General features: G+C 42.0%; 1 protein-coding gene across 5 annotated transcripts in view; it reads left to right on the forward strand.

Moving 5' to 3' along the window:
* Positions 1-22,789, forward strand: part of TRPC7 (transient receptor potential cation channel subfamily C member 7) — a 227,258-nt gene that overhangs the window by 154,490 nt on the left and 49,979 nt on the right. For all 5 annotated transcript variants that reach the window (XM_053288511.1, XM_053288510.1, XM_053288513.1 and 2 more), the window contains 2 exons: positions 2,308-2,541; positions 10,920-11,184. In XM_053288511.1, coding sequence (XP_053144486.1) covers positions 2,308-2,541; positions 10,920-11,184 — 499 coding nt within the window. The remainder of the gene's footprint in view (positions 1-2,307; positions 2,542-10,919; positions 11,185-22,789) is intronic.

Genomic DNA, 22,789 nt, shown 5'->3' on the forward strand with positions numbered 1-22,789 from the left:
GTCCTCACTGTAGAGTTTTGAGTGGGGAAAATGAATGAATAACTCCAGTCCCAGTGAATAATCAAGCACTAGTTTTTACCTGACTCATCTTAGTAATATTCATTTTTAATCTTTATTTTATTGAAACGAAGTATATTGTGAGGTATATGTGTGTGGGAGGGATAGTGTGCTAAGCCATGCAATGCACTTATTTTCCTAGCTTCCTAGAGATGTACCTTTGAGAAACCGTAGTTTAGTAAAGATTGGCTAGACACTACTCCGATTACTTTACCAATATCTTTGAGCTGCACGTATCTGAAGAAGATTCCAGTACAGCGTATATGCTTGGTTTTAATCCAAAGTAATGTGTGTTTCCCTCCTACATCCCTCCCGACAATCCCCAGTTTAGTGGGACTATTCCTGGTTTGTCTTAGTCGTGTTGTGTTTTCTTGGGGGGGGGGCTTTAAAAAAAATCTCCTAATAACCTCAGAAAGCTAATCAGAAAGGGTTTTTCCACACATTATGCATTGCCACAGTCTGCCTATCCAAATTCTTAAATTAGGCCACAATCCTAAAACCTCACACAAAGTTTGTCATACTTTATTTTATTATTAACCCTGGAAGTGTTTAACTGAAATTTAACTTTGTGTATAGGCCTACCCACTCCAATGTATTCCAAAACACACACACACACACACACAATTAGACTTAAAGTAGTTATAGAATGGAGGAATCTACAAAACATTGTTTTTGTTCAATGAAACATCTTTTCAAAGTCAGCAGTGTATCAAACGCCTTGGCATGGTGTACTGTCTGTTCAAATGCATTATGCATAATACAGTGCTAGAGTATTTAGGAATCGTGAATCAAGATGGCAGGCAAAAATTACATGAAGGTCAAGAATGTGGTCTGTTGTCTGGTAGAATACATGTATATCTGAATATTCATCTTTACATTTCATTTGGATTTGCGTATGATCTACCAACCATAAGGACTGAAGGTCCATGCCCAGATTCAGCAATTGTCCATCTCTGTGGATATGGGAAATGCAGATGTGACAAATGTGTGACGTGATAAAATGGATTACCCTAATGTATGATGGGTGATGTTCCCACAACCCTATTTGAAATTGTTTAGATTATCACTGGAGAATACTTGCTTAGCTATGATTGAGTTGAGCTAAAACTGCATCATCTTTCCCATGCATCATCTTTCTGCATCATCTTTCCCCTGCTAACTGGGCAAAGAATCCCCTGCTAACTGGGCAAAGAGGCACCTTTTACCATGGTGATTCTCTTTATTTAGCAGGGGGAGAGTAACTGGCCCTATCCACCCACAGCACAGTACTTCCAGTGACTGTTGCTGGTGTCTATCTTGTATTATTTTTTAGAATGTGAGCCCTTTGGGGACAGGGAGCCATCTTATTTATTTATTATTTCTCTGTGCCATTTCTCTGAGCCATTTCTCTGAGCCATATTATTTCTCTGAGCCATTTTTGAAAGGGCGGTATAGAAATTGAATTAATCATCATCATCATCATCATCCAGGACCTAAATAAAAAAGCACCGTCTTATTTTACATTTTGAACAGTTGATCTCAGGAAAAAGGTATTCATTTTGTAATATCTGCAAGCATTGCAAGCTATGCAAGTATTCTGAATTGGGAAATTACAACTTTGGGCAACATCATTACTTTTAATGTTTAGAACGGCAAGCTGGCTGTGTTTGCTGTGATGCATATTTCAGTATGGGACAAAGGAAGGGTGTCTCTGTGTGTATATGATTGTTTCTTAGGCTGATGTTAGTTCAAGCAGGGAAATCATGGCCTATGAATCAAAGAGGTGCCTCATAAGGCCCCTGTCAGTAAGGTCTACATCAGGGTTTCTCAACGTGTGGGTCCACAGATGTAATTGGACTTCAGCTCTCATAATCCCCAGCCCCAGTGGCCTTTGGTTGGGAATTATGGGAGTTGAAGTCCAATTACATCTGGGGACCCACACGTTGAGAATCCCTGGTCTACATGAAATGAACTGCTTGGGACTGAGCATGGTGAGAGTTGTTTTTTGTAGCAGATGACATCTCTTGACTGGAGCCCTGACTCCTCTGAGTTGCTACAATTTTGCAGTCCAGCAGGAACCATATTTGGCCTGGGGCTGAAGAACTGGGTCTGTGTTTATCTGGGAGAAAAGGCAAACAGAAGGAGAGTCAGTATTAGTGCACAGTTAGTATGATAACGGGTGTTTGAGGTTACAAAGCATGGCTGAAAATGTAAAACAACACATTTTCTAGTTACACTGATTGTACAATAAAGATGTGTGTGCCCCCATAGGCATGATATGGTCTGAATGCAAAGAAATCTGGGAAGAAGGCCCCCGGGAATATGTCATGCATCTTTGGAACCTCTTGGATTTTGGAATGCTCTCCATCTTTGTAGCTTCGTTCACTGCCAGATTCATGGCTTTCCTCAAAGCATCAGAAGCACAACAATATGTGGATCTGCATGTTCAAGATGATGACCTCAATAATGTCACCCTTCCTCCTCAGGTTGCCTACTTTACATATGGTAAGATAGACTTGTTACTTAATTTTGTTTGTTCTTTCAGGCTGAATTCTTTCTTCTCTTCTCTCCTCTTGAAGTTCAAGGAGTTTTGTAGATTATTCATCACAGATGTGTCGAAACCAGCGAGCTTTGTAAACAGCCAGAGCAGACTACTGTGGGGCACAGCGCTGCTCTCAGCTGAAATTCTCAGCTTGTGTGGAGCTCAGACTTGATGGTCAAGCAACCCAACCAGAGCCAGTGGTAGAGGTAGAGGGAGGCAATGGCTGAGGGCCCAGTGACTTAGCAGTGCCCACTGCCAGTCCTGTCCCTGGGGTCTATGGAAAGAGCTAGGCCAAACTGGTGGCTGCCAGATGGGTGGATCCTCTCTTTATTTTGGCAGACTGGCAGGCAGGATTGTGTTACATTGTGTGTGTGTGTGTGTGTGTGTGTGTGTGTGTGTACGTGTGCGCGCACACATGTCCACACACTTGCCCACTCCTCTCCGCTTTCTCTCTTTCTCCCTACTTCTCTCTTTTTAAATGTTAGTGTGGAAGAAGATTGTCCCGTCTCAAGTGCCTTTAGAAATAGCCAGGCCTTCACTTGGCACCACACTGAAGGAGGGTGGAGCCTATGTGGGCTTTCAGAGAAGGGAGTTGTAAAGTGTTGGAGCCACTACTGAGAAAACTCTGTTTCTAGTGGACTAAGTAACAACATCTGCGGTGGGCCTCAGAATAGAAATGAAGAATGTGAAAAACAAGTACAGTCATATATGGGATATGTTGATGCCGGCCTCCTATGCATCTGGGCATACACATAGAACTTTAGCTGTGCTTAGCTTATTTACACATGCCTAGAGTAGATTGTGGAAACTACAATCCCTGTTAACTGGCAAAGAGAGATTTCAAAATGGTGACGACCTTTATATTAATCGGGTGGAAAACAACTGGCCCTATTCAACTCCAGCACAGTATTTATTTATTTATTATTTATTTAAAATATGTATACCCCGCCCCTGCAGTGCACTACTGCTCAGGGCGGCTCACGGCAATAAGATAAAATACAAGATACAATAAAAGTAATAAAATTAACTAAATTAAACAAAAAGGTTGTCAGATTAAAAAACCACAATCATTATTAGGTTCAAATTAAAGATTATTTTAAAAGCTAAAAACTGAAAATTATAAAAAGCTAAAGAACCTACCAGATATACAAAAAAGAAGGGAGCATTTAAAAGCCTCCTTAAAAGGGTGCGTTTTAAGATGTTTTTTAAAAACACTGAGAGAGGGAGCATGGCGAAGCTCTTCAGGGAGGGCATTCTAAAGCCAAGGGGCCACAGCGGAAAAGGCCCTGTCTCGGTATGAGGCTGTTCTCATGAGCAGCCAAGAGCAGGCTAAGGCAGCCAAGCCCACTCTTGGCTGATTGCGAGAAGCAGAGGGAGGCATGTGGCTGCCACTGCAACAGCAAACCATCCTGCAGAGCAATCCTGCAAAATGAGGTTAACCTGGGCTTTTTTGGCCGTCTGCCAACCCCGGCTGCATGCAGCCAAGGCTGGGAGACTGTGGGGGTCCCTGGCCGATGTCAGGGGAATCCCCACAATGCACCGCACACTCGTGGAGTGCATATGGGGAGTTTCGAGTGACAAGGTGCCCTTTCCCCAACCCTCCATGCTGCCAGCAGCTACCAGCAACTGTGTGGGTGGGCAATTCGCCTGCCCAGGATGAGAAGAGGGATGATCTGCAGGGAGGTAAGTGCCTTCTTTCGAGCCCTCCTTCGAGCCCTTTCTCACTGAGAAAGGGCTCTATCTGTCCCTCCACTGGCTAGTTTCTACCTCTTTGTGTTTCTTTTTAGCCTGTGAGCCCCTTTGGAAACTGGGAACCACCCTCTTACTTTTCCCCTATATAAATTGCTTTTTGAACTTTTTTGTTGTTTTTTAAAAGTGACATCTTAACAGTAGTTGTTGTAATAATAGTAACCATTCCAGCTTCCACAACCTTCTCCAGAGTTCTGGACATTTCAGAGCAGAAATGTGATTTGAAAAAGTTATTTGCCCATCACTTGTTTCCTTCTGAGGTCATTCTCATGACCAGCTGGGCAGGGTGGCAGGCGGAAGCAAGGCTGGTAAACTTACCTTTCCCCCAGGACAACCAGGTTCTCCTTTCGGTAGCACAAAATGCGATTCCAGACAAGCATCACTGCATGCCTGCAGTGCAGGTACTGGGATGCATCATCCTGGCCCCTGGAAATCCCACAATGCACCTCATCAGTGCAGGTGTGCAGTGCATTGTGGGCATCTCCCTGGCAAGAGCCAGGAGCCCACTCCTGTGCCAGCATCAGCTGGGAACAGATGGCACTCGCATATGAGCTGTTAGCCTGAGTTAAGGGTGCACTTACGTCCTTACCCTCAGCTTGTCAGGCAGTGGTCTGATTCAGAAGATTCTGAGGAAGGACTGGCTGACCCACAGTCTCCTGGTATGGTCCAGCTACAGGATGCTGAGGAGGGAGCCCCACAGAAAGAGAGCTTACCTATTATAGAACAGCAGGAGGTTGCTGGGGAGCCCTTGCCCTCTTCCAATGGGGAGGAGCCAGGATCAAGCAGCAGACCAGTGAGCTACGAGGAGCATTGGCGTGACTGCAGAAAGGAGCAGCACTTTGTACAGAGAAGGAGCAGCCATTTGGCTGCACAGTCTGACCAGGGAGGCGTCTGAATCTGTTACTCCAAAGGCAGGCGGGGTCTTAATTGGCTTCACCTGACAACCTTGAAGAGGTATAAATTCAGACTGCTCACTCTGTACCACGCTAGTTCCAACTGACCGCTTTGGCGTGCAGTTCCACCTACTTGCTTTGTGCACCTTGTTCCTGATTGCTCCAGTGTTCTTGACCCTGTCCCTGCCTATCAACTTGTGACTCTCTTCGGAACCCCCTGGACTACGGAACTGGCAATCGACCCCCTTTCCTGGCACTGACCCTTATTGGATTTGGCCCCCCAACTACGATTTATGGACTGATGTTCTCAAGGTGGTAATTTCCATTGATTTTGCTTTGCTACTAGTAAAATGTGTATCCTACACATTCCTGATGTTGTGTGATTTATTGTGGGAGCATGCACCCGTGACACAGCTAACCTGCAGGCTCCATAGGCAGGTTTGCCTCTGGGAGCCACACAGCTCCCGCGGGTTTTCACAGGTAGCCAATCCCGGGCTTAGCTACTATAGCCCGGTTTTGGCTGCTTGTGAGAACAGCCTCATAGAGTTTTCCCCTTTTCCAAGCAGGTATCGGCATTTTAATAATGCCTAATATGATAAAATAATTTAAGGAGTCTGCATTAATACACATTTATGCCAATGCATAGAAACAGAATTCTGTTTCAACCATTTGGGCTTCTTCACCGGTACTTGTCATGCTTGCCTGAGAGTGACTTGCCCTAGAGTGATAATATAAAGGTCACCAGAGTCAATGGTAAAGGTTGTGCCATTTTTCAGCCATACTTATTTCGGGCTCTATTGAATTTACAACTACCTGCAAATTAATATAGGACAGGAAAGTGGTAAAACCATAATCTGACATGATCCAATATGGTTTTCCTGAAGTTAGGGGAGCAATACTGTTTTATATGACCTGGATCTTGAGAGAAGCAGTTCATAATTTACATTTCCAGTAAGAAAATGTTTTAAGGTAAACTCCTTTCACACTCAGAATAAATAAGTCAGCAAGCAGGATCTGGATAACACTCATAAAGGAAAGATCATGCCATCGAGTCGATGTCGACTCCGGCAGAGTAAATTTTCTTTTCTTTCTCCTTCTTATATGTTTTTTTCTGGATGCTGCTTGGAAAATTTAACTCTGTTTTTGCATATTGTAGGAGAAGGAGCTCCCTCTTGTGGGGCAACATTGTTATTAGAGCTATAAACAGTAGTGTTCTGTAGCCTGTAGGAAAGAGTTCCTGTGATCTAATTTGTTTTAGCTTTTCTTTGTTCCAAGATGGATATTTTAAAATGTAGGAAAGGAGCCAAGTTTCTGCCAGCATCAGTGGTTTGAGTATTATGGAGCTTTTCTTGCATTCTTGCATTCTTGTATTTTGAATTTCTGACTGCTGTCTCTCTGTCTTGATGACTAGTATGCTGTGATGTCACAACAGCTCTGGCCATGCACATTTTCCCACTTTCCATAACCCCACCGGCTTAACTTCTATGATATCATAGAAAACTGGAGAGCTGTTGAGACTTTAGAATTTGACATGTCAGGAAATATTTCTGTGTTGAAACTACAGAGTACCCAGTTTCCAATAGGATTTCAAATGACAACTTGTTGGTGCAGATCAGTTCAGTGATCTTGGAGTGCAGGAGTGAAAACAGACAGAACTTTACATCATATTATTTATCCAGTCTTTCAGACTGGGCTGCATTGGAATATCTTTATATAGTAATAATAATACTATCAAAACTAGAAGGAGACTTTAGCTCATTTTTGCAGACAGGGATCCCTGCTTGAACTGCATCTTTAGTAACTGACGTGATGATCAGGTGTGGCCTTTTTGCATATGCCTAAGAAGCATTTTTGGTTTTCTAACCATAGATTTTAAGCTCACCATCAAATGAAAGATTTCTGTCACCCCTCAGGGGAAACTGTCCATTAGTACTCCATTTGAATACAATTGCTATTCTACACATGTAGATGCTGGCCTGCATAAGGCCATTAGCACATTCTACATTATGTGATGCATGTGATTTCTTTGATAAATGACTCAGGAGATCCTACTTGTAGCCCAAGTTACTGTAGGCTTAGCTCTCAGGTTCAAAAAGACTAAAAGGCCTCATGGCCACAGCGTGATTCATATACTGAATTGAATGGTGGGTTGTTGGTTTTTTTTATCATGGCCATTGCAACATCAATATGCAAGGTATTGACAGAGAAGCAGGAGCAAAAAGACATATCCCTACTCAGTGGCGTATAAATCTATTCTGGAGGTGATAGAGGAGGGAGGGAGAGAGGGAGTTTCCATATTCCAGAGTAAGAGAAACTGTGGATGCCACCCACTGCATTCAGTGGTCCAACTTACTCTCATGAGAGCATGCATTGGATTACAACCTTTCCATTTGATGTGGGGACTCAGGGGCTAAGCCAAAGGCTTTACAGAAAGGATGGATTTGAAGGAAGACAGAGAGGGGCTGTGAGGGTATTGTGTTGGGCAAGGGCAGCAAGGGAGAATGGAAAAGGTTAAAAGGGTTAAATCAAATGGGACAAATTAAATCTATAATATCAGTTTGGAGCATATTGCAATGATTTATTCAATGTATTTATTCCCCTATCTGGTTCTGTTCATATTTCTTTCAGTTGATGAATAGTATAAGCCCCTGGTGGCGCAGTGGTAAAACTGCCACCCTGTAACCAGAAGGTTACAAGTTCGATCCTGACCATGGGCTCAAGGTTGACTCAGCCTTCCATCCTTCCGAGGTCGGTAAAATGAGTACCCAGAATGTTGGGGGCAATATGCTACATCATTGTAAACAACTTAGAGAGCTTCGGCTATAGAGCGGTATATAAATGTAAGTGCTATTGCTATTGCTATTGCTATAATATTAATTTCCACAGGCTGGTTACGGTATGGAATTAATCACCAAAAAAATGTTATGATGGGCAGTTTTGCATATGTGCAGGTAGCTGAAATGAATGACCATGTCTCTTCCAAACTAATAGTTTGCAATTAATAATAAATGGAATAATGATAGGAGATTCTTTTCTTATTCCAACCACATTGGGAGTTATAAAAGCACAACTGTGCATCAAAATGCACCTATAGAAATAGGTGAGCTGATTAAATATTTTATCTAGAAAATGTACCTTATTTGGTCTGCCATAGTTTTCTGTACAAATGTTGTACAAAATGGTGCTGTTATCAAGCTGTGCAACCTGAGTCAAATTGTGGTCATTTTGACAATTGCTCTGAATGATTTCCAGGTTTGTGCTTCAAGCTTTGCCTAAGGAGTCAGATTATTTATCCACTTGGCTATTATTGTTAATTCTGTTTAAACCTCCTCTAGCAGAAAAAGACAGAAAATTGAACACATGCTCCTTTTTAATAGATTCTAGAATTCTGTGTTCTTTTCCCCAGTTGACCACTATGCAACTAAAAATATCTAGTTTTTTGTTTTTTGTTTTTGTTTGTTTGTTTGCCCACCACTAGACCTCTCAACAGTCTGGTATAGAGCCTTCTTGTATGAGTGTTGGCATAATGTGGCTTATCCTCCATCTGATGTGGCCACCAAGCCCCTTCATTCATTACTTACATTAGAATATGTATGTTTGACTGAAGTGTATGAAATAAAAAGAGAATCTGCAATCAGGAAAAGCATAGGGAAAGGACGTAGAGGTACTCCTTCCCAATAATATTTGTCCCGACTGTTGATCCTCGTTGTTACATCTCCCCTTGTTCCATACCAATCAACTGACTCTGCTTCTTTTTTTATAAAATAGTGTTGTATAGAAAGAGAAGGGCTTTAATAAGTAAACTATGGCTAAGGAGCACTTTCTCCCCTATCCCCAAGCCACTGGAACAATCATATCTGCTTAGGCATGTGCCATCTCCCACCACCCTGCAATAGTATTACTGACAGCCATTTGTACAAAAAAGTCAGCTGAAAACTTGTGGCCATTCCCACAGCTACCAGATATGTCCTGAAGATGCAGCCATATACTAGGGCTTTGGCCACCAAGCGGGGCCAGGATGTCTGGCAAGACCTTTACTCCAATCATAGGTCCGGCTACCACCGTCTTCTTCCAGCTCTTTCACTGGCCAAAGGTTTCCCTTGTCTCTGCTTTTTCTGCCCTCAATCTCAAATGTTGTTTTTTAAATCCAACTTTTATCTCAGCATTCCTAGTTCCCCCACCCCCCAAATCTATAATCGTTTTTGAGTCTAAGGCACACATAAATCTGAAGAGCTGCAGTCCTGCAAGCACAGAGATGCAGAAATGCTGCCTTGGAACTGCTCTGTTCAGTAGACTGGCTTGTGATTGCATAATTGTGATTGTGTAATGTTTGTAAAGATGGTTTTCATAACTGAAGAATATGCTTATATCAAAAAGACATTTATTTTAGTGACTTCCTTGAAGCTAAAAGGACAACAATTACAGCAACAAATCAGATAATGTGAGTTAGTTATATGATAATTGTTAATTTCTTCAATATAAATAAAGCTGTAGCTAATTTGTGGCTTAAAACTTCAAATTCATTTTCTAAATACATGCGAAACCACATTCAATGTTTTTTCTTTCTAGGCACACTGATTTCAGCAGCCAACAATATTAGCTCACAACCTGCATTGCAAGCTGCCTGTCTAAGCGTGAGGCAAGCTTTGTGCTTTTGAATCCTTTAAGCCCCGTGCCTTGCAAAGGCAGGGAGGCTCCATGACTACAAAGGAGTGTGTCCTCACATTCCAGCAGCTGCTCTCATTATTTCCAAGCAGTGGGTGAGGTTTAAAGGGTCTCAGAGACTGTGAGCTTGCCTGTTGCTTAGGCAGGTGGCTCACCATGCAGTATGTGTGAGCCATTATTTATTAAGTTTGTTGCTGGGTTGGGATTCAGATGGTTGAGACCGGAACTTTGGGCCAGTTAGTTTAGACACCAGAGAGTTACACACAGCTTCACATCAGTAGCTAAGGCCTCGGGCTGGAGAGAGTCCACACTGCTCAGAAGTACACTATTTATATTTTATTTATTTTATGTTATTCATTGTTAAATTTCTATACTCCCTTTCATTAAAATAATCTCAAGGTGGTTCACCAAACATTTAAAATATAAAACCATTAAAAACTATAGAATACGGGTTAAAATGGAATATAGAAATACAGGTCCGATTAAAAGTTTTTAAAATTTGTACAATAGCCATAAGATACAGAGTAGCAGCAAACAAAATATTTAAAAGCTTGGGCGAAACCCCCAAGATTTTACTTGCTTTCTAAACCTGTGATGGAGACTGGGAAGCGGAAGTTCACTGAGAGCATTCCAAAGTCAGGGGGCAAGGACTGAGAAGGCCCTGTTCATGACAGGCGAGCCTCCCTCATTGTTGGCACACGGAGCACACACACACCCCGGTCTGCATTGTACAAGCACATAATACTGTTTGCATTGCTCTTAGTGTATTTTGGTTGGAGCCCACAGCATAGTCAAGGAAGTTCGGGGCATGAAACTCTTTATAAAGGAAAGACAAAAGAAATAATAAATGTGGAATGGCAGGAAGGAAGGGTGAGACCATGGATGAGACCATTCCAGCTCAGTAATAGCTAGAAATTCCCTCCATGACAGAAAATATATTCTGGATCTTTCTGTTTCAGTGTACAGTTCATTTACTAGTCACTAACTCTCTGGTCACATGGATAATATATCTCACATACTGTGTTTTGTTTTAGCCAGGAGCAAGTGGCTTCCCTCAGATCCTCAGATCATATCAGAAGGACTATATGCAATAGCTGTGGTACTCAGCTTCTCCCGCATTGCATACATTCTTCCAGCCAATGAAAGTTTTGGTCCCCTCCAGATCTCTTTGGGAAGGACCGTGAAGGACATCTTCAAATTCATGGTCATTTTCATCATGGTGTTTCTCGCCTTCATGATTGGAATGTTCAACCTTTACTCTTACTACCTTGGTGCAAAATATAACCCAGCATTTACAACGTGAGTATCTACAATACAGTATAATTCTTAGCTCAACTAGCTTCTCCTGTCATGGCTACTTCATACGTTCTATAGAACTACAGATAATCTCTGTAACTGCATATCAGTTTACTATATATCAGTGTTATTCTGTGATGTCTAGACTAATAACGATATCACAGACTTTATGCAGTTTAGTTCTGCCTTCCTCTGTGGTGAGTCTTGAGTGACATCATTCAGTCAAGCATACACCCCAGAATATTCCTGGTCCCAGTCAATTCTGACAGTTGAGGAGTTGGACTTGATATGTGCTTGATGACCGCTGCCCCCCCATCCCTTTGATGCTATGAAATCTGATTCTGTGAAACACAGCTAACAAATTTCCAAAGAGGGGGGAAATGATATAACTTGAAGTCTGCTTATTCACCCACACAGCAAGAAATGCCTTGCTTAAAGAACATAGTTTAAAATTCATTCAGCAGGCAAGCAATTAAATTATATGGCCAGAGGGGAGGACACAGCAAGCAGAGCTCAGTGCAATTAGGGTATCTTTTAATTTAGCACTCCTGTCAAAATTTACTACCCAAAATATCATGTCCCAAAAAATTAAGCACTAGGTAATTTAAAGAAGCTTATAGTAATTTTCTCCACAAGCTGCTCATTTTGATCATAATATAACTAACTAATGCCAGTCAAGAATTACTCCAGTGTATGTAGTTTTAGCATTGCAGCCTATGAACATCTTACTAGCCCCAACTAGGGAGTATATGAAATTCCACAGAAATGAACAGACTAGGTATAGAAGCATCGATTTTGCTGAGCTGCTGAAACGATATCATATCAGAATCACAACACCACTGTTCATTGGTGTGACCCAGGACTCAGTCTCATGAGTTTTATTTTTCTCCGAGACTTGGGTGAAAGATAATTTTATCTACAATTAACTCAGCAATGAAATTAAAAATCCACACAACAAATTTGCAAATTAACAGTGGCATTGTGTTATGATCCACTCCAAATGAACTTATTGCTTATGACTTAGATTTTAGAGCATGACTTAGATTTTGACTTAGATTTTAGATTCAAAACTCAAACACAGAAGGGCTAGGAATCACTGTACATATATTGCATTTTGAATTTTAGTATGTATCATGGCATGAATGCTGACGTATTTAGAAAATCAAGGGTTTCACATGTATTAATCTTAGGTGTCTGAATAAGAAAAACAAGAAATGGTAGCAATGCAAAAGTAGCTCCGTCTCTCTTACCTCAGGTGTCCATTTTTTAGATGTTGTTGTTGTTACTATTATTGTTATTATTTATTGTTATTTCTAAGAATACTTATATACCATTTTTCAACAAGAAGTTCTCAAAGTGGTTTATATAGCAAAGTTATAAGAAAATGGTTCCTCCCTGTCTCCAAATGGCTCACAATCTAAAAATAAACAAAAGCCAGACACCAGCAACATCCACTGGGAGGACATCACACTGTGGCAGGAAAGGAACTTGTTTGTTTGTTTGTTTGTTGTTCAATTTATGTACCACCTTTCATAAAACTTATCCCAAGGTGGTTGTGTCTCCCTGCTAAATATAGGAGAACCACCACTTTAAAAGGAGCCTTTCTTTGCTCCTTTTAGGTATACTAGGATATAGATACAGCACTAGTACAATACAGTACTAAAGAAAAGAACAAAGTGACTTTTACTGCAAAGTAAAGGGGAAATAAGATTCATTAATTGTCCTTCAATTCCTGCTTGTGAGTGTCAGTCAATTTTGTCAGAAATACTGTATAGAGAAAGGGGGGGAAAGCAGCCATGATCTGCTAGAGATCTACTCAGGGTCTAGACTCCTATCATTTGGATAAAGAGGTGTTATTTTTTCTTACGGTGGAAGTAGAATACAGGCATACACATGTATGCACGTGCAAAGAGAAAGAGAGAGAGCATGTGCACCATATCTGAGGCTTTGGGTTGCAATGGGGAGGGGAGGTCTAGACACACATCCCACCACCCCCAACATCTGACAGCCAGGAATACAGACATGGGGTGTTTGACCCTGAAAAATCCTACCTGCCTGTCAAATGTGTGAAGAGTACATGCATTGTGTGTGTATTTTTAAAAAGCGTAAAGGATTGGTGGAACTGATAAGGATTTTCCCTCTCTCTGCAGGAATGAGTTGCTGGGTGTCTGGACATATTTGTTAATTTCACCAGCACTACACACACGGAGAGACAAACTCACATATTATGCACAAATTGCTCTGTGTTGCTCAGCACCCATGTCACTTAAACACACACACACACACGCAACAGAACAAATATTTCTATACCGTTTTCCAACAAAAGTTCCCAAAGCGGTTTACATAGAGAAAATAATAATAAATTAATAAGATGGATACCTGTCCCCAAATGGCGCACAGTCTAAAAAGAAACATAAGGTAGACACCAGCAGCCTCCATTGGAGAGATGCTGTGCTGGGGTTGGATAGGGCCAGTTGCTCTCCCCTTGCTAAATATAAATGAGTCACTACTTTAAAAGGTGCCTCTTTGCTCAGTTAGTAGGGGACACAGACACAGACACACACCTTCTCGGGTGCATTTTCCAGAGTGCTTTGCAAATATCATCCTGGCTAACACTCCCCACCATTTGATATGTCAATCAGGAGGGTAGTGTCTCAAATTTCTTACTTCAGCTCAAAGACCTGAGAAAGGAAGGTTCAGAAACCAACAACAACAACAACCTACTTGTCAGAAATATGTGTGTGTTGGTCTTGTGGTAGCAAGCAAGACTTGTCCCCTTAGCTAAGCAGGGTCCACCCTGGTTGCATAGGAATGGGAGACTTAATGTGTGATAGCCTTATTTTATTTATTTATTTATTTATTTGATTTATATACTGCCCTTCCAAAAATGGCTCAGGGCGGTTTACAATTAAAACAAACTTGTAAAACAATGAGAAGCTAAAACAAATTAAAAAACAACAACACAATTAACAATTTAAAAACATTTTAAAACGAGAATTAAACATTGTCCCCAGACCCCAGCTCAAGACGACACGTAGAGTTAATATGGATGAAAAGGGCCACAACTTTATTAACTATTACACAGGCATGGCAGACTGGAACACCAGGTGATTAATCACCCTTAGAGAACAGTGTGGGCCAATAGAGGCAGGTCAGAACTCTGAAGTCCTACCCATCACCCTACTGGGCAACACACCCTGGCTCGGGAATGGGCAGGTACGCCCCACTCAATTCCTTCAAAGCCAACCCCCCCTTCTGTAAGAGAGGATCTGGATACTTCTAGGCATTCGTCCACCCCAGACCGCGCAGCCCAAAGGTTGGAGAAGTCCTGAAGCAGGTTTCATGGCAATCATTTTCCCCGTGCCACACAGGCCACAAAGGAGCGATTAACCAATCACCCATGACAGCCTTGCCATGTCCTTCGGAATTAAGGGTAGCCCTCAGATTTTGGCTCCTCCACCCGGCTGCGAAAATTCCACCCAGATTTACATGGCTTTTAAATGCGCTGCCCGGATTGCCTGGATTTTACCCTGGATCTGATCACATGGGAGGGCGGAGAAGGAGGGGAAAGTATACAAATTTGTTAAATAAATGAATGAATGAATAAAATGCAAATTAGTTGCTGCATAATTTGCATATTGTGCAAATTAGGCCACCCAGGTTTGTGAAGCTTGAATATGGCAACCCTAATTTGTGAGCACTGTAAGATATTCCCCTCAGGGGATGGAGCTGCTCTGGGAAGAGCAGAAGGTTCTATGTTCCCTCTCTGGCATCTCCAAGATAGGGCTGAGAGAGATTCCTGCCTGCATGCTTGAAGAAGCCACTGCCAGTCTGTGTAGACAATACTGAGCTAGATGGACCTATGGTCTGACTCAGTATATGACAGCTTCCTATGTCCCTATGTTTGTGGTGGTGGCAGGGGGTGGGGCTAGCACACAGGGTCATATTACTTTGTTCTGACAGAATTCCCTTGTCCACCAAAACTTAGTGAAGTGGAACTGGGCAGTTCCACACAATCCTTAAAAAAATAACTTTTAAAAACCTCTAGATGTGAGACTATTTAGACTTGATCTGAATGAATGCACATCTGTGTTATTGGTGTGTTCAGATGATTACCCAAATGCCATATATAGATTACATAGATTCACAACACTATGCATGAATATAAAAAAGCAGTCTTGGTAACCCACAGTCAAGACCAGCACTTGAAAGGAATCACTGCAACCACCAGACCTTAATTCTACTTTCTAGTGCACACATTTTTACGTAGCTTTTGAAGTATATTGTAAGTGGAAAATAGTATCTAATCCTGTAACTAAATTACAGGAATACTTCTAGCTAGGGGTACCTTCAGGCAATGATGGGTCATGGAACCTCTCCTGAGGCAAAGTAGACTCACCCTCAAGATTTGCAGGCATCCTAGCCTGACTTCTGTTTCTTGTAGTTTGCTGGAGCTCCGTCTCCACTTTCTGACTAATATTTCCCTTGATTCCTGGCTTATCTCACTCTTTCATAACCTTCAAGAAAAAAAAAAGAAACAATAGAGGTAGAAGAGATTCCTTGACACAAATTTTTATACAACTACTGTTGTAGTTACCTATTTGCATGGAAGGAGACAGACTGGGAGGCTATTCCCACAATCCACGGAAAGTGGGCTAAGGGAGCTTAGCCCACTTTCCGTAGATTGTGGGAACCACCGGGCTACCAAGGCGGCTAGCCCGCCTAAAACACCCTCCCCCTAAATGAGGTTAATGGAGCGAGTGCTCCATTAACCTCATTTTGTTGCTTCTGTGTTGCAGCGGCGTGCGGCAACACACAAGTAGACCCCCGATAAGCAAGCAGCAAGCAGCCTCCTGGGCTCGGGGGTCTCTCCAGGATGCCCCATGCACTATAGCTGCTCAGTCTGCTGTCTGGGTGCAGAGTTCTCAAGGCCCCTGCTTCTTAACTGTACATTTATCTCCTGGTTAGGTTTACCATGGGCTACCCCAGCTCTCCCCAGCCATGCCAGCAACTTCACCTCTTGGCTCAAGGCAGGGTAGCCAGCTAGCTACTGAGCCAGGCTCTTTCCATGATGGTGCAGTGGTGCATGTGCAGTCTCCCACTCCTTGCTGTTTTCTACCACTTCAAACATTTATAGATGGCTTTTCAATAGAAGGTTTTACAGTGGTTTGAAAAGAAAAATAGCCCTGTCCCCAAAGGGCTCACAATCTAAAAAGGAACTCAAGGTAACACCAGCATCAGCAATCGAAGGGATGTCGTACTGGTGTTGAATTGGGCCAGATGCTCTCCCCATGATAAACAGAAGATATTCACCACTTTAAAAGGTGCCTTTTTACTCAGTTAGCAGGGGTAGCTGCTAACTGAGTAAAGTTAGCTAACTCCACGTTAGCTAACTTCACAGCCTGTCTCCTGTCTGTGCTAGCAAGTAGCTACAGACTTTGGAGAGAAGGTATGAAGTGTTTGGCCCCAAATAGAAGCATATACTTCAAATTATGTCAAATTGAATTAGTAAATAACTAATCCTGAAACACTCAATGCATTGAGGTATCCCCCCAATCAAATTTGGACTACCATACTTAAATCTACTTGAGCATGCCTAACTCTGTAAAGGATTGTGGCCTTTTTAAAATATATGCAGTAAACAAAACCCAGCTCTTATTCTATACACAAACAGATCTGAAGCTTACATTTTCTAATCAATGAAACTATAGCTGGCAATACTTTGCCTTTGAAATATATTTTAATGAAGGTTGTTACTAGATGCAATTTCATTTACTTCACTTTTTTCCATAATAAAGTATGAATAAGTTATTACTTGCTTATCATTTGAAGAGATTATGGAAGCCTTCAGGAGAGCCTTAAAGATCCATCTTTTTAGCCTGGCTTTTAATGATATCTAGTTTTAGATTTTAATTGCTTTATTATGATGATTATGATGATTTTAATTTTAATGTAAATGCCCCTGAGCCAGCCCAGCTCAGTTTTGGTCCCGGTTGAACTGGGAGTTTCAATGCAGTTCAAGTTCGAACCAAGCTGGTTTGACCAGCTTGGAGCTCTACTGGTAAAGGGGAATCTGGTGAGGATTCCCCTCCCCTTTACCAGTAAAGGGACAGGGTGTGTGCATTGAGGTGGTGGTTGTAAGGAGGGTGGGGTGACAAGGAGGGGAGAGTTCCCCCTGAAAGCTCCATCCAGCTCTGCTCCCTCCTCCCAAGTGACGGCCACTTGCCTCTCTGCTTCCTCCACATGGAGGAAGGCTGCTCAGAAGAGAGGTGAGAGGCTGTCACTTGGGAGTAGGGAGCAGAGCTGGATGGAGCTCCACATCCCACCTTCCCCAGGTAAACATCGCCTTGAAGGGGAACCTTCCCCTCCTCACCCCCCCCCATAGCTACTGCCGGCGGCTTTTTTTTTTTTAAGGCATGCTGGAGCCACCCGGTGGGATAGGTACAGGGACAGCAGCAACACAGGGTCGCTGCAGGAGACCCTGGCCTTTGGAGCCCCCCCCCCGGACCTTGGAGGCCATGGGCCAGAGCCTCAAGGTCCTGGGGGTAAGATCATCCCTGGTCCCAGTTCAAAAACCCTAGGTTTCAGGCCCTTGTTTTATAGCTGCTTCCCTCATAAACACAGGCTGAGTTCAGAAAAAATATGAAACCAGAGGTCCCTTCACCTCTAATTTTGCTAACCTAAAGTCCGATCCCAGAGAAGTACAGTTAAAGGAAAAAATGGACCCATGGTTTCCCTCCCCAAACTCCATTTGTCACCTTCGGTTATCTCTTGGTTTTGTTGTCCCAACTTCTGGTTTGCCTGTGGCAGTGGTACTTTAGAACATAGCACTGCTGTTATCCTTCTCCCAAGCCAGAATTGAGGGACGAAGCTCCTCCCTCAGTCCAGCTGCTATTGGCTGTGCAGTCTGTCTTTCAGGAAAGAAGGAAGCCTACATAGCCAGCTCCCACGCCTCTCTGCAGTCTTGCTGAATGCAGAGAGGCTCCTCTCCCTGACATCCAAATGGAAACAGGAGAGCGGGGGGGGGGGCGGTCCATGGAACCATGAGTCCATTGGACTCATGGTTCCATATTATGTTTGAACTAGGACACAAAGTAATCTTATGTAGATTTAACGAAGGATTTATTCAGAAACAACTCCATTTTCTCCTTCTCATTTCCCTCCCTTATCCTTTTTGACTCCACCCCCACACTCTCTACAGGATCTCCTTTGGGACAATCTTCAACAATAAAACTTAAAATATTAATAGATAGAATACAATAGGTCTCTTGGCTATCAGGCTCAGGCTTGGTGTTGGGCCTCAAGTCCAGTGCCTCCATAATTGGTGATGGCTCATCTGACCTCAAGGCTCTTCCCCATCTGTGTTCAAGTCCTGGCTGTTGCTGAGGTCCAGACTATGTCAACATTGGGTCAGCCAAGGGAGCATTTCTGTGGGTCATGTCTTAAGGATCCAGGACTCCTAGATTGGCCCTATGTGTTGTCTTTAGGGCCAGGCTGCCAAACTGATTGGTTAACGTGGTGCACAAGGGTACCAGAGCTGGAAGACATCTGTGCAGCTGCTGCTGTGTAGATGTGTACTATTCCGGCTGGCAGTTGTGCAAGCTGCATCCCCAAAGTTTCTCCCATTTACAACAATGAGAAAAATTGCGGAGACAGAGTTTGTACAACCAATGGTTGGAACAATGGTGCCACTGCTTCCATATACACCGCAGAGGCACCACCAGTGTCTCCTGGCTTCATTACGTTTGCGGATCATGCCAGCCATTGTGAATGGAAGACTGGGCTCAAGCTTTCAGACCAAAGGCTTGTTATACAGCTTTTTCACTCTAGTCGCACTAATTACTTCACTAGTTTTGTAAAGTGAAGGCAAGGCACAAAGTGGTATTGAATCCTGAAATATCATAATTCATTTTCAGAACTACATTTTCAGCCTGTTTAATTTTAGACTCTTAAAAAGAGAGTAAATTCAAGCCATTGATCAGTAATTGCAAAATTCAAATATTAAAGGTGCTAAAGGGTTTTTCACAACTACTGCAAACCTGAAGTGTGTGTGTGTGTGTGTGTGTGTGTGTGTTGCTTACTATATTCAGAAAACATGATTAATTGTGCTGCATTCATTTCACTGCAATGAATTCATTGACATTCATTTCTGTTGCTGAATCAGAAATATGTTGAAGCCTATCACTAAAAGACAGAAGTGGCTTCAAGTGATTGAACAATTTCAACATCTCCTTGCAAATTGGTGTATATGCTGAGTCAATTTCCATTGTGTTTTGTAGCTGCTCCCCTCATACACACACACTGGAATCTTATGTAGATTTAACTAAAGATTTATTCAGCAACCACTCCATTTTCTCCTCCAGTCCTTTCTCTCCTTTTTCCTTTCTGACTCCTCCCTGACACACTCTACAGGACCCCCCTGGGACAAATGTACAAACAAACAAACTGCAGAAGAGTACTAAGAATACAACACATTGCTAATTTTTATATACTATGGACTTCATTTAATAATTGAAAGGACTACAACTTTTCATTAGAAGCATGTTTTTTAAAAGTGCATGGAGCAGCAATTTAGAGATGGTACCATTTCAGAATGCAGGTGGGGAATGTGTGAATGTTTCCCTGCCTTAAAAAAAACAACCCTGCTACATGTAGGAAACTAGAATGTCATGGAAAAAACTGGATTCCACAGAAGACTTTTTGACATCAAGAAATATTAAGTCACATACTATTTCCCTTTTTGAATGTGTATCTCAAGCCTAAGATTGACTTTTTAAGGCAAAACAGCCCTCTAAAAATGCCTTAAGCTTTCTTTAATCAGGAAAGAAATTATGCAGGAGAGATTTACATGAGTGATGGGTCTTGCTGGGAATAAGCCTAATGCAGACTCTAACAAAAACAAGTCAACATGCAGCTCACTTGTCTGTCACATATTACTTTGTGGCTTTACATTTTTGCTTGATGGGAAAACGTAAAACATTCTGTTGAGCTTGTGACGTGCAATAATGAGAAGAATTTCTATGTCTGTATGAAACAGATGTATTCAGATGCACTATAGTAAAGGAGACAGAAGGAGAAAAGTGCCAGCAGACTTGGTTTCTGAGTTTAATTCACTGGATATATTTGAATCATTCACTTCGCTTCCCCCATTCTGCAGTGTATCCTTCTGTAAAGGGATAAATATCTGTTTAATCCCTTGAAGGATGATATCCAGTCATCAACATCACTACTGAGTAAAACATATAGAAACATTCATATCACTGCTGAAATCTAATCTAAATAGCAAAATTCATTGTTGTTAGTTTAAAAAGTAGATATACTTTATTTCCATTTAGAGACTCATACAATCCAAATACATATGTCAAAGAAAAAGGAAAACTGTATTAGATGATATACAGAGTGTGAGCCATTTGGGGACAAGGAATCATTCTTCTTTCTTTTTGTTCACAAAACCACTTTGTGAACCTTTGTTGTTGTTGTTGTTGAAAAGCAGTATATAAATATTTGTAATAATAATAATAATCCTCCAGGACGGCCTGGAATCCCCAAGAATTGGCAAGCCTAGAGATGAAAAAGCAATCCTTGGATATTTAATAGCTTGATAGTATGGAAAATATTGTGTGTGTGTGTTTGTGTGTGTGTGTGTGTGTGTGTGTGTGTGTGTGTGATGGAGAGGGGGGAAAGAATCCAGAGATAGCTTTAGAGTTGGCCTCCCCAGTGAGAAAGCTAGGCTAGAATCCTTTCCCCTAACATCTAGTTTCCTTTGTCAGATAAATCTTTTTGTGTACAGGAGCATTCTGTCATGGTGGCACCAATCCAAAGCAGTACAACCCGCACACAACTTTGCCACCTCAGTGAGACCTAGATATGAGTCCTCATTGCTTAGAGCAGAGAGGACCTGCCCTGACTCACTGCTGGTCAGAAAACCTGTTTGGAGGCCTGTCTGATTATCCTGCAGTTCATTTGCAACATATGCTGCAGTCCTATACTGTATATAGATACCTAGGAGTAATGCCCAATACACTCAATGGGATTTAGTGCTGAGCAGATATCCATAGGATTGTGGTCTTAGCCTGTTTTAATAAGTGGGCCCAGTGAGATTTAATTTTGATCTTCTCTGAACTGTGTGATGGAATATTAATAAGGTTCCTTCACCACTGACTTTCTGAGCTCAGCAAAGCGCAACATCAGAGTACTACAGATGTAAACGTCATATAAATGGCTAAATAGTCTGAACTGGGATCTTCATTTGACATTCCCCAAAGTTGACAAAAAATGCAGGCAACCATTCTACTAGGGGGGGAAATCTGAATAGCAGTAGCATAGTAACTCCTTAAAACCAAATGGAAGTCTAGTATTTGAATATGAAACTTGAAAGAAACTCAAAACATTGTGACTTTCAGTTGGCATTATGCAACTTCTACTGTTAATGTTTATGTTTGAGATGCAGCCAGGAATATGGATGAAAATAGATTTAAATGGTTGTGTGCTCAATACATTTGAAATGACACAAAATGATTATTCATTGGTTTTTCAGTCTACACAGAGTATCTGTTCTTATATTTTCCATTTTATCTGCAACCATGTGGACTAGTAACCTTGCTTGCTTGAAAGTGAAAGCTGAGATACACAAGGTTTTATTGCATGGCACCAATCAGCGCAAAGTGAAAATTACCATTTCAGCCAAAATTGGGGTAGAGAGGGACTGGAAGCCCAAACTGTGGGAATAATTTTGGGAGGGGAAGTTTTTGTCATAAAACCCCAAACATGGGGAGTTTACTAGGACGCCCATCATGCATGGGGGCAGCTAGGGCAAGTGGAGGAGGGCTGGACCTGCTTTTCTCCATGTTAAAGGGGCTGGGAAATTTTAAAGGGATTGTGCCGTGATTCAACTTCCAAATCACATTTCAAGCACATCCCTAATTATTAACAACAGAATGCCTGTTCTCAGCATTTCTTTTGATGCATCTTTTAACATCATCATAATTTCCCTAAAATGTCAATTTCATTATCATTGCTTATGATGAAAAGACTTGAGCCCTGTTCAGGCATTCAGCTGCTAGCCAGCACTGTCAACTCTGGGAAGAATCTCTTTATGTATATTGGTAGATGATGATAAAGAAGAAAACTTCCCATAGGGGTTCAACAAGATGGAAATGGCAAGGAGGGTGACCTACTTATCTGGGCTGGGGTGCTTACCAGCCCAGGGTGTTTGACCCTGTTTGGTGTCACCTATGCTGCCCAGCATCTAAAGGTCATTAAATTTGGCACCAGGTGAGCTTCCCTAGGAAAAGTATTCCAGAAACAGGGTGCCACAACCAATAAGGCCCTGTCTGTGGTCACCACTCATCTAATCCATGATGGTGGGAGCTCAGGAGAAAGTAATCAGTAGTTAGGCATGCTCATTTGGGAGCAGTCTGTCCTTTATATACCCTTCTGCTCCCAAACATATATGGCTTTAACAGTTTTGATGTGTTAGAAACTTTGAAATGATATAGTACGGGCTACAATACAATGCATACATGGCAATTAGATTTTAAGGAGAATATGACAACATGCCAAGATGGAGGTTATACTTAAGTTACAAAGAAAAATATCAGATTTAATA

Source organism: Hemicordylus capensis, chromosome 2 (assembly GCF_027244095.1).
Source record: "Hemicordylus capensis ecotype Gifberg chromosome 2, rHemCap1.1.pri, whole genome shotgun sequence".
Classification (NCBI taxonomy): Eukaryota; Metazoa; Chordata; class Lepidosauria; order Squamata; family Cordylidae; genus Hemicordylus; species Hemicordylus capensis.